The 13,612-nt window shown below is 27.8% G+C and overlaps 1 protein-coding gene across 2 annotated transcripts; it reads right to left on the minus strand.

Moving 5' to 3' along the window:
• Nucleotides 1-1,595: 1,595 nt before the first annotated feature.
• On the minus strand, nucleotides 1,596-12,609 carry LOC129958317 (uncharacterized). Of its 2 annotated transcripts, none has more exons than XM_056070714.1 (4): nucleotides 12,484-12,609; nucleotides 11,605-11,756; nucleotides 10,470-10,706; nucleotides 1,596-4,877 (listed from the first exon to the last, which is right to left on the minus strand). In XM_056070714.1, exons 1-4 carry the CDS (start codon nucleotides 12,491-12,493, stop codon nucleotides 4,809-4,811), a joined length of 468 nt encoding a protein of 155 aa, XP_055926689.1. In that variant the 5' UTR covers nucleotides 12,494-12,609; the 3' UTR covers nucleotides 1,596-4,808. The 2 variants fall into 2 exon arrangements, with proteins under 2 accessions (XP_055926689.1, XP_055926690.1); XM_056070715.1 differs by lacking the exon at nucleotides 1,596-4,877 and adding an exon at nucleotides 4,975-6,969.
• Nucleotides 12,610-13,612: the final 1,003 nt, after the last annotated feature.

Raw genomic sequence — 13,612 nt, forward strand, 5'->3', positions numbered from 1 at the left:
TGCAAAACTATAGGAATGAGCTTACATTAACCCTGTTCCAGTTATATATCTGTAATCTTAGGCTTCCTTTGTTCATTATAATGATATTTTTGTGTATTTTCGAAAGTTAGGCTGAAATACTCAGACAAATGGGGGGGGGGGGAGCCAAATATATGCATAGAATCAGCAGAAAAAATTTACATTTTTTTCATCTTTTGATTATGTATTTTTATGAAAATAAAAATATCCAATATAAAAAAATTATTAATCAGTATCATTAATTTTATCAGTAGCATCAACATTTTCTGTATATTGCTAAAGTTTTTATACCAATAAAAAGAAGTATTAAATACAGCATATTTACAGGATTGTCTACAAATTTATTATTTATTTTATTAATCTTGGGGAGTGTGTTAATTCTTTGATTATGCTGCAGTGGCGCTGCGATTGCCAAAATGTACGCATACAGTGGTTACGATTCAAATCCTCCCGAGAGTTAGTAAAAGCTGCAGAGCGACAAAGCATCGCATGCGAAATGAAGCTATGAAACTAAAAAAGTGCTTTTAGTTATACATTATTATACAGTCCACGTTATAGAAAGCAGTTCTTCTGCGCCGTTACACCGCATTTTTTATTTCATTTGCATCAAATTTAAGAAAAGTTAACTAGTTGCTTTGTTAATTTAAACATTCAAAACCATATAATTTTAAAATATCATTTTTCATACCAAAATATCTGTTTCTTTAAGACAAAATTAAGGACATTTTCACAATGTCAAAAAATTAATTCAAGTATGCCAAAGATATGTTTAAAAAAATTTAAGAAATATAAAGTATTTTCCCAAATTGTTAAACTGCATGCATGCATTTTCCAGAAAATTTCTTTCAGATCATAATTTTTTTTTTCAGTTCAACAGAAAATTTTAATTGAATAAGTCAATTTTATTTTGTATCTTTTAGGATATTTTTAAACATCAACAATAAATAAATTAATACTTAATTTCATATTCTGGGCACGAAAAATAAGTGAAAGACTGAAAATTCTATAGACCAAAATCCTTTGTGAAAACAATTTTTCTAAATTTCTTTTAACCTTTGCAGCAAATTAAAGTTCTATATTTGATTTTGCAGCAATAAGTTAAAATAAACTTACTCAAAACAATATCGCAAAATTTACTGAACAAGAATATTATTTAACAAAGCATGATTATTACACTGATTTTAATGTCTTGAAAAATTTATATAGGATAAATTAAAACATATATCATGTAAAACTGATGCTACAATCATAATTTCTTCCAGATGATTAAAATTTTTCAAGCTTCATGATTAAAACCTGGACATATCAGACAAATTTAAAATATAATATCTTGCAGGGAAAAAAAAATGAAGGGATTTGTTAAATAATATTTTCATTGAGAATTTAAGAAATGCATCTTGTAAAAACTGATTAAAAATATCAATCCAAAATACTTAACGAGATTAATGCACATTATTTAGTTAAATTGTAAATTCATTAATAAATTACTTTATAATTAACGAATCAATACACTAAAAGATGGAACAGGATCATACGAGATGAATATAACATACTGAGTACAAAAATAAAAGCGTAACCACATTTTAAAACTTATATATGATCAGGAATTAGAGCTGTTTTTATTATTATTGTTACATAGGTTAATTCGGAAAATATGAAATTTTCAATATTTTATATACAAACGTGAAATTCATTTTTTTCCCTTAGAAAAAAAAATCACTGTTGAAACTTCTAAATAACATCTTTCCTTAACAATCAATCTCATGAAAAGATCATAAACTGAATTTCAATATAAGAAGAATGGAGTATGTAGTTACAAATTTCAAAGAAAACACGAATTCCAGGATGTATTTATAAGGCTATATAATTTAATGTAAGCACAACGAATTTTCAACGTTAAGACAGTTCCAAAGTCCAAAAGCAGTGACGCTGTTGTTGTCTATCTATGTTCCAGTACTACCATCGGAATTTTTTTCACTAACTGTGAACACCTCCCTACATGAACTAATTTTTAGCCAACTATGAAGTTGGCATTAATTAAAATACATTAAATACAAAAAAAAAATAATATAAAATACATTAAATACAAAAAACGCAGTAGGTAAAGCAGCGACCAATTAGAAGACGCTGTTTTTAGTGGTGCGGAGAGTAGCGTACGACTAACCATGAGGATAAATATCCTTCATTTTTAAAGCAGCATTTCCAAAAAACTGCTTTAATGCGAGATATATATATACTAATATTGTAGCAACGTAAAAGGGTTATCTCATGTCATATTTATAAGGTCAAACTTTATAAAAATAGCGGTAGATAATCTTATATAAAGAAGAAATAAATTGCTTTAAAAGAGTAATTTTTTTTTCCTTGACGAAACCAAATATTTCTCCTCAATGATAAATATTTTAATGCATCTTTACGAATTCTATTTTTAATTGATTTACCAAAATGAAAATATTCTCCTTTCGCTTTCGATAACCAGTAATTTTAATAAATTGTCATCTACTTCTGAATATACATTTCCATTGGTTAATAATCATGGATGTCTGATATATTTTTGGAAATAACTGAATATATTCTTCATGGCACATTAAAGTGCTGAAATTTATTGCACATATATTTTGTTATTTTTTAATCAAAAATTAGCATTACCCTATTCGTAAAGAGCACTCCACACTTTTTGCTTGTTTCGAAAATTATTTTCATCGTCGTCTATATTTGGCCCAAGTATAACACAAATATAGTCCTCCTCCGTCAGTTCAAAAAACATATATTACAATTCTTTTTTACATTAAACTCCAAGAAAAATACAATTTTTTATGCAAAAAGTGGCATTTCGGAACAATGATTATAGATGTAAGCTGAGACATGAAATGTTTTTTACATTGAATAATGCTTTCTAACACAATGAAATTTATTTTATATTTCCTTATGCCTGTTTTATATATGATTTGATGTTTGATAATTTCGTATTTCAAACCGCTTAATCAGACAATCCATGGCGAGAGGGAAAGGAAGCGTTATTACTATAGTATCTTTATAAATCCATCAATTGTACCACTGGAAAAAAATAAAATTATTCAGATATAAATTTCATTTTATTTCCTTCACAGAAAATCATTTTAATTTAATACTTAAAATATATATTAATTTAGAAATGTTGGCTACAGAAAAGCAAGATATTCTGGGGTTGTACAAACGATTACAATGCCTTTAATTTAAATAATCCCCGAAGAAAGAGGAAAATGTGAAATGAGCCTTATTCATATACCATCATAATCACGTCACGGAAGACAGTTTTGGTGGTGTTGATATTTAAAGAAGAACGAAACATTATAAAATACATTTTTTAGTATCTACTGAATAAAACTGAAATTAGAATTCACTCATACTGGAATCAAATTTATTTTTCTAGTGTACACAAGAAATTATTGCATATTAGGCCTCAAGGACTACTAAATGCTGTACGTTTGAACTTTTGGCCATTAGGTGATAGAGATTTGGCACGAAAAACAACCCATCTTTATGGAACATGCTTCAATTGAAAACCCATCTTGTTATCACAGATAATGGGAATTTTGCCGAAAGAAAGAGTAAATAAGTCGCCTCCATTTAGTGTGGATGGATTAGATTTGTTTAACAATTTTAATTGCTTATAAAAACCAAAGAAACGGTGTATTTAATAAAATTTGTGTATATGTGCAGGACCGGCCATCTGGGGTGTGTGACGGATGCTATGAACCGGGGCCCCGAGATTAAGGGGGGGGGACCATGATCAAGAACTAAAATAATATTCTAAACAATAATCGTGGAATGGAAAAAAGGGAGGAAGAAATTTAATTGAAAAAAAACGACCGATTTGGAAATATATATGAAGTTTACATATATATTACAGTCTAGTGCAAACGAATTTTAATATAACTCGATTAAAAATTAATAAATTAACAAAATACCGGGTGTTTCAGAAATGACCAGTATATTTGAAAAATCAATAAAAACTAAACGGGCAGCAATAGAAATACATCGTTTGTTGTAATGTGCTAGGGACAACAGTAAATTTTCAGGCAGACAAACTTGCGAAATTAGTTACAATTTAGAACAGATGGCGCTGCAGGCGATTTGAAAAGTATAGAATAATTTTTTTTTTTTTGTATTTTTTAAAAATAAACGAAGCTAGGAGGTGGCAGTGAAAAAACAGTAACAGTTTTAAAATAAAGTATTTTCCACATGAAGAAGAGATTTATTTTCCATGAACATTATGTTATTACAAAAATTATATATAGTCTAAACACACGGTCATTTTGTGTATTAAATTTAAAAAAAAGTCTCCTACAATGTAAAACCAAACAAACACACTGCAGCTTAAATTAATACTAAGTAATTGTTTAATAGCATATTTGGAAATTCGTTTAATGAAATAAAACTATTTATTAATGAGACTTTCACACAGAAATATGGTAAAGTATTAAGAATGATAGAAAAATAAATAATAAATATAACCATTAAAATGTAGTTGATTTCTTTCCATAAAATATTTGAAAATAACATAACATTAAAATGATAACAAATCAAATATTTCAGTGTTGGAAGAAACCTTGGATAACATGCGCAGCCATAGAAGATATCTGATATACTTCAGAAGAATCGATCCCACTGAAGGCGATTACAAAACGAACAGTTATATCTAAAACAATATAAGCCGATGTTATGATTCTAAAGATAATTATATTTTTATGTATAATGGTGCCTAATTCCATCAAATGTAAAAGAATCTGATAGTTATCAGAAATATCCTAACAGTGATACAATAGATCGTTTTTGCATTGGCCTGCAGAAGCTCCGAAGTTAAACTCAGCAGCAACCTACAGAAGAAAATAAAATAAAAGAATGTACAATATTTGCCATTTTTATATAAAATTTTTAAATTTTTGATATGAGAGTATTAAAATTGAACTGGTATTCTAAGGTTGAAAAAAATTGTCACAAAATTAATTTCTACAAAATAATTAAACTAAAATTAATAAACTTTTAAACGATAAATTTTCTATATTAGATAGAAAAGTAAATAAATTTCATACATAAATCTCATCACTTCCCATGAGCTCTGGAAGCTTAGGAGTAGATTACTGTTACACAAAATAAGTGGAATGTTTTCTAGGACTTCTTTATGATACATAATTGCCCATACATTATTAGCAATGCATAATCTATTTAATACCAGCTACTCGATTGAGATAGATCTGTGCTAGAACAGCTTGTCAACAGAAATTTGTAGATGCTCAATAAATAAAAATTTCTTTAAATATGCAATACACCAATTCTGCGCCAGCAATGAATAGTTTAGTTCAGAAAATTTTCAAGTAAATGAGGAAACTAAATTACTTAATTAGACCCAACGATAAAGAATATAATCGTTTTTCATCACAATGTTTATTAATAATAACACTGAATTTGAGAACACTTATGGACTTTAGTACATTGGTTATTTTCAGAGTAGGCAATTGCATGTGCTATCAAATTCAGCCAATATAATTAGCAAGATAATTCCCCCTATAAAAAAATTGAAATTCAGTATTAATCCGAATTTTATTTCTTCCTGGTAACTTCTGCAAAGGTTATTAAACAGAAATGATGTTATTCACAATTTTAAATTATCAAATTTGTGATATGAAGCTTTTTTTTCATGCAAGAGACAAATTAAAAAAGTTTTAAAAATATTTTTATACATAATTTGTAATGATATTTTTCATTAATGTATTGAAATCTACAGATTAATCACTCTCCACAAACCGAGATTTTTCTTCTGTTTATATATGATATAAAGTTACCCCATGCATTTTCTTATTTTATATTAGCTGTTTCCAGCTAAATGAAAAATTATTTGAAATAATTAATTGAAGTAATGTATAAATTAATCATATTAGTATGATACTTGAATCTTTTAGGTGCTAATGGCAGCTATTATCTCTATTAACAATAAAATCAAATGTGGATGTGGATGTTTGAACCCAACAGCCAAGACCAATGGATTTAGAATAACAATTTTTCAACAAAAAGTAATTTTGAAGCGATGAAATTGGCATTTAAAATTTTAATTAAATTTAAACATAGTGTTTTAAGTCAAGAATTTTATTTCAAAACGTTGAAAAGAGTACTAGTCCAAATGACCTTAGAATAGAAATGAAGAAAATATAAGCATTTCAACTCAAAAATTAATACCATAGATCCATCCAAGTTAGTTATAGTAACAATTTTTGGACAAACTTTTCCGAATCTATCAAGGTTTGATTTACTCAACAAAACATGCATCTATTTATGGATAAGTCAAAACAAGAACATCAAATGTTTTCCTTTTCTCATCTAACTAGAAGAAAGTGTAAGTGTAGAAATGATGTACTATGCAAAAAGTGCAATGAAAATTACATCAGAGATACATATGTGTAATGAACTTACACTTTCATGGTTGCCACTCAAATCTGGAAGAAATATTGCCTATTTTTTCCCTGTATGTAATTCAAGATATATATATAAAAAGAGGGAATAGCACATATTTGCTAGTTATAATGCAATATGATTTTAAGAAGTGGAAAGGGCTACGAAAAGAAGCAAAAGTTTAACATTATTCAAAATAATAGCATATTAAAAGAAGGTTTATATTTATATATATAAAAAAGAAAGAAAATTTCTCTTTATTTAGCCTGGATCTTAGCAAGACAAAATTTACATACTACCGGATGGGGATATTGATCACTCTCGTGCTCTTTAACTGTAAGTCGCACTAGATTAAAGACATGGGTGAAATAAAACAAAACATCTTTATGTTATGATACAAATCAATTAATAATTAACAAAAAAAACATTACAAAGCAAGATTATTTTTATTTATTCATTTTTGCTAATTCATTTATCTGGGCATCAATTTCTTCAGATTTTCCAGCCATCAGTATCATGGATCTAATAATTAACAAACAAGATAAGACATTTTTGTATGGATTAATGAACATTTTTTAACTATTGCACTTTCAGTGAACATATGTGAAAATACATATATTTACTAGAACAAGGCATAATGTACAATTCTAAATTTCCAATCATTAGTTCGATTCATCTTGCAAAGATAAAAGGACGGCATCTGGCATATGTGATGATTTCCATAGATAAAATGCTGTTGTAATTCCAGTTAAATATATATTATTCCGTACCATGAAAATTTTTTTTATGAAATTAAACTGCAATTTTTTTCCTTAATTGGGTTTGATTAAAGATTAATAACAGACAGCAATTCATCCATCATATATTGTAAACAATACAACAACAACAAAAACACAGTAAAATAATTTTTGAGAAAATATGACTATTGTTTACTATGATAAAATAAATGTTATATTCCATAGTTGCTGATTGTCAAAAAGTTGTATTCACCTATCGCTTTCGATCTAGAACTTACCCCCCCCCACCTTTTTTTTTCCATGTCATTCTTTGAAACCTTCTTTGATCAATATCGTGCATGATTCATGAACATTTAGCAGCTCACTATTCTCATGATTATTACTTCTGCTTTTGTTCACGTAATTACTGGAAGCCCATTAGCTATTACCCATATTTTCAAAACTTCTGAAAATATGATTTTTTAACTAATATAACAATTCTGGAAACAAATAGCAGTAAATTTAGTTCATTATTCCAGGATTTTAGTTTATTCCCAATTCAATTAATTCCGCCACAATACTCAAGGAAATTAATTCACAAGGCTGTGGTTTAGCCGTTAGTTTTACACCATTTTCTTTATCAATCTATACACAGTTAACAGTCATATTTTATGCATTTGAAACAATGTTGAGCTATGATTCTACATTCAATATAAAAGTAATGACAAATGAAGTAAATTCCATTGTCATTCTGTTAAAATATTGATTCGTCTGGGATAAGATGACTGTGATGATTGTTTAACCAATTGGGGGTTTTCGACTACATGATTAGAAACATGATATTTGGACTAAAATATTCAGACAAAATAGGTCCCAAATGATCTAAATTGCAGCTGTGAAAAAAGTATTCTCAATGCTATCCTTTTGCAATCAAATTTTGATTCACTAACTGATGAAAGAAACTAGAACTTAACACAGAGTTTTAAGTGCAGAAATATGTTTTGGAGTTTAGTTAAAAAAATATTGGAATAAGTGTTAATATTTTAATATGAAACATGCTTATTTTTATAATAAAAATTCAATTGAGTTCAGATAATGCAGTGCAAAAAGCTTCCCCAGAAAAGTTTTTCATATAGCTTAATTAATAGCTCATATTATAAATTAAATAGTACTGGACTTTCATTAGAAATCAAAAAATTCTCATACTTATGTAAAAAAAAAAGACTTTTAAAAAGAAATTATTTAATTGGCAAAATCCATAATGATAAAAATGCTTTCTTTGAAAGAAAATAGTAAGTGAAAACCTACAGGGAAAAAATAATTTGAGATAGACTTCTTAATACAATATTTTGTTAAGTTAAAATAGATTAATAGTATAAAAGGTTATTTGTTTTATAGAAATATTTCATTCAGAACTTCTCTTCCCTCATATTTTAAATTCAGTTTCTTACTCTATTGTTTGTTAAAGTGCTCACAATATTCTAAATATTCCTGAAAATTATTTCTCCAAATCAAGAAATATGCTTTGTTTAATAATTTTGAGATTATAATATTTATTAACTTAAGAGTTCAACAAGTAACAAATTATTAAGAAGACAGAGGAACAAATATAAACATGATCCCCAATAACCCTATGAAAAGAATATATTCAAGTACTAGTAGAATTGTAAATTAAAATAAAAACTATTTTTGTTTTGAAATAGAAATAATTTTTTTTAAAAAAAAGAAAACCTTTTTGTTGCTGAATGAACTGGTAAAGAAAATTACAGTAGATATAATTTTCCAAATAGTTTCAAATACAAATTCTTATATGATAAATGAAGAAAGGAAAGATTGTTTCTTTCTTAGTTCCGATTCAATCCAAAGTTTTAAAATCAGTTTAAAATTCAATTATAAACTAGAACTAAAGTGTAAACAGCAAACATGAAAAGGATTTTTTGTTGAATATTAGTCAATCATATGAGATATTTCAACCAGCGAAAATCTACTTTGAAGTCAACATGAAAAGATGTACCGAGTCAAACATAGATCGTGGAACTAGCACTTCAGAATAAGAAGTACTTTCGAGTATGAATTTCTTAAGGACTTCTGTGATTCACTGTTTGGTGAATATAGCAGAGAATTCAGCCAGAAAAAATGCAAAGTGAATGAGCAAAAGCGTGTTTGTTGTTTTGACACAGAGAATAACAAATTGCTAATAAATTAGCAAGTCAAGAGTAACAGATATTAAAAATATGGACTTATAAATGAAAAGATACAAGTTAGTGTGAGTTAAAAGTTGATTTAATCCCTCAAAAGATTTTAAGAGTAAAGAAAAATATCAGTTCCAATTCTAAAAAAAATTGATTGTAATAATTTAAAATCAAAAACTTTGTTCCTATCATAGATATAAAAGGAAAATACAGGAAATTTTAGTTAAAATGGTACACTAAAAAACTGAAGTAAAATTCTCAAAAAAGTTAAGAATAAGTGTTCCAGTAGCAACATTCAAAATTTGCACTATTAGAATTCCTGGACACAAGCATTATTATCTTTTATTACTATTCTGTATTCAGATAATTTATGCAATAATTTCAAGTTTCATTATTTGAAATACTTTTTATAGTCATTTTTTGAACCTGCATTAACATTAGTAACTTCAAATATATAATCTAAACCCTTTCCTAACAATTTTATTAGAATTTTAAACTAGTTAGTTTTAAACCACTAAATAAAATTTGTATTTTTAGATGGGTTAAATGAAAGGAAACATTACAAGAATTTTCATTGAAAGACAATATAAATTTTTTTAAAGTGATGATAATGCCATGATACGCAAAAAGAGCTGGTAAAAATTTCTATGATATGAAAAACAGAAAAATATTAAAATAAATGGCCTTGATGTTCAATTTCTCTTTTAATTGGGAATATAATTTGCTTTTATGTTTTCATGAAAATATGCAACTTAAATGTACTAGTCTAAGCCACAAAAGATAAGCTATGCATCTTTACAAAAATTGATCTGTTTTCATAATAAAGTCATTTTAAAAATATGCAGTAATATTATATAATTTATATATATTACAAATAATTTTGGCAAATCAATATCATTTGCTAACATTTTGCTCAAAATTATCTTAAACACAAAGGAATTCTGTAATCATTGAAAACAATGCAGTTATTAATTTACTTGCAATCTTTCTCAAAATGTTAATACTGTTACTAAATATTGCTAAATGTCTGGATGGGATTTTATGCAATAAAAATTGCACAAAAAACAAAATTCTTGTTTTAACAACTTATTTAATAAATGATTAAAAAACATACTTTTCCATTCTTATGTAATTGTTCTACATCCTCCCCTATTAGCACATGATTTAGTTCATGATCTCCTTGATGGTTTAAGGTATTTTGAATGTCACATTTTATTTGCAATTTAGTATTGTGGTTTCTAAAAATTTTCAAGACACCAATTTTTTCACGAATATAACTTGATAAGAACTTGTTAGCTAAAGATCGCATTTTCTTTGTCCATGAAGTAATAAACAGAATCTGCCATTCAATCTGCAAAGAAAATAAACACAATAAAACAAAATCAAAAGATAATTTTTGAAAGATATATTATGATAATTATTCAATACATCATTTATACAATACATCCCTAAATAATTCAATATTACAAGTTGACACCTTTTATAGAAATTGTTCATTAGAATTAAAAAGTTGTAAATGAACATAAAAACATTAAAAAAAAAAAAAAAATGTGAAGCTCGATACTTTCTCTATTTGTCAAGCAATAAAGCTGCAAAAAATGATACAACTGACGTCAAACGGAATTATTCCTGCGGGTAACCTTTTACTGCCATACTAGAATTAGAAATTCATAGAACTAGCATTTATTAACATTTTTGTATGTGTATGAGAATAAAATCTACTTGGTGAGAATTGTGCCAGTGATACGAACAACTACCAGAAATAGTATATCTTTTGCCAAAAGTAACAATAAAAAGTCATCTTAATCATTATTACTTTAAATTTTAAAAATAAAGCAGTTGCATGATTTTCCTCATTTTGGCACTTTTAAAATCTGAACATATTTTATTTTTAACTTCAAATAGTAAATGTTTCATTTAAAAAATTGCAGTAGACAGGAAGAAAGGAAAAATTTGACAAAGAATATGCAATCTTTCTTTTAGAATGTAAAAACTTACTGTGCCAGGAAATAAAAATATACCCAAGAACATTTTAGAAATTAAGACTATTCCGCATTAAAATAGTATTATTACAGCATCAGAAAAACAAAGGTATTGAGCAGTGGTGCACAATAACATGTGTCAATATGTATTATGAAACAATATTATATAATTCAACCGCTTGAATTACATGGATTCTAAAATCTCAAAATATTATAATGTACTGTAACACACTAAAACATGCATAATACCACTTGTTTAATACTTACTGTAATCTTTCTCAGAACTTTTCTTAATTGAGGCTTAAATTTTACATTCTGCATTGGATCTCCAGTAAACAAACATTTTTTCAAAACAAATAATCGTCGAAATTGTAAAACATCACTGCATTTCCAAGGAATAACCATCATTATGTTAAAACCTAGAGAAAAGTAAAAAAAAATTACCTGCATTCATGAAAAATAAAAATCTTCAAGTAGCAACAAGTTTTTGAAGAAAATAAGCATATGAATAAAAATCAATATATAATTTTATACATAAAATATCACAAACCTTAATGGTGGTTTACCACCATTAAGAAACTTTCTATAATGAAATTATTTCTGTAATGGGTTGTACAACTAAAATCTTCAAAATGCTAGGATTGCAAACTTTTGTAACTTCTTTTCAATTCATTTTTTTAGCAAAGCATAAGAAATATTTATTATCTCATCTAATAAATATTAAAATTCCTTTTACGAAAGAGTACCCCTAAAAAGTAAACATATATATCTCGTTAAACTCCCTTTTACCAAATGAAAATACTGAAAAGGGGAAAAGTATTATATAAGAATATTAGAAGTCGTTTGATTCGATTTCTACAAAACTGAATGAATGAAAATATCCGTTTAAACCGAAAACGAGCAAATTTTTCATACGGTGTGAATTAAAAAAATTTTTGATAAAGAGAGAATTACATTATTGATCGATTACAAATTCCGTTTTCATATTAATGAGCTATATGAGTCAACTTTCTGAATTAAAGCTGAACCAAACCACATAACGTTTTAATTTTACTGTTTCGGATGTTACTGGTTGAAAACCTTACGAAAAATAAAAGGTAGCAAAAAGATCCTGCTCAAAGTAATAAAAAATTCATATAAAAGTACCTTGATCCATATTAAATAGCTGCAAATCAGTAACGCACCGCCAAATCAGTGTTTCGGTTATTTTAATTTGGGTACTGCCAATGCGGACTGCGGATTGCGGATTCGCGTTGATGCCAGAAACTAAAAATATGAAGCAGAATCTAGTATAAATAAAACGGATTTTTTTTTATGCACTCCTCAGAAATCTAAAGTAACGAATAGATTTATTTGTTACTTTCATCAAAAATATTCCGAAACACAAGAAATGTTTTAGGTCAAATCGTTAAGTAATTAATTTTTAATTTGTTAAAAACTATAATTCAATTGAGCATGTATTGTATTGCACAGTAGAGATGACGAATATTTTACGAACAATTATTATGCAACCAATTCCAAAAAGTCACAAATACTAGCTATAAATATTTTTTAAAGGGACGTGTGATTCAAATCCTTGATATGATTTTCAGGTGATATTTCGATTACAGGTCTTGGATCACGATAGAACCAATCGATACGATCTATCCAATTGAAACTCTCGAACAAGAATTTCTTCATGCACAAGGAGAGTCCCCTACACACGTTTCAGGAAAAGACCTCTCACAAATATTTGGGCCGCTGTAGCCTGGTGGTCGGGTCTCGTATTTGGAACCGAGGGGTTTCAGGTTCGAGATCCGATTCTATCGCAGAACCGTCGTGTAAGAGGGCCCGGTGCACGGTAAATCTGTCGGAGCCAAACATCTTCCCGCTAGTTTGGTGTGGAAGGTTGAAAGGTGGTCTGCTACCTCAAATGACGTCCTCATCATCTTACCGCGGTTCAAAATTATGAGGTCTGCCCCAAAATAGCCCTAGTGTTGCTCTAAAACAGGACATTAAAATAACTAAGCTAAACAAAACTAAACCCACAAATAGTCGAGGCGGCACTTACTGGCCACACGCAGAGAGTTTTAAATTTCGCAAAGAGGTAGACCAAAGCTCTCCTAAAACCATGCCTGATAATGACCATCGCTTGAAGCACTAAGTGTCTTGTTTCATTGTACGAAAAGAAGATTTTTCTCGCACCCAAGTTCCCACAGAAAAATATTTATTTGTTTTTTAAAGAAGTTCAGCAGATTTCAAGTATAACATCCTAAAATGGATTTAAACACCATAA

This window comes from Argiope bruennichi, chromosome X1 (assembly GCF_947563725.1).
Source record: "Argiope bruennichi chromosome X1, qqArgBrue1.1, whole genome shotgun sequence".
Lineage (NCBI taxonomy): Eukaryota > Metazoa > Arthropoda > Arachnida > Araneae > Araneidae > Argiope > Argiope bruennichi.

Excerpts from the sequence above, each read along its gene's own strand:
- LOC129958317 (XM_056070714.1), bottom strand. Across the intron at positions 10,707-11,604 it reads AAGTTCTGAGAAAGATTACA|ATTGAATGGCAGATTCTGTT; the intron begins GTAAGTATTAAA and ends TTTTCTTTGCAG. Across the intron at positions 4,878-10,469 it reads AATTACATAAGAATGGAAAA|GTTGCTGCTGAGTTTAACTT; the intron begins GTATGTTTTTTA and ends TTTCTTCTGTAG.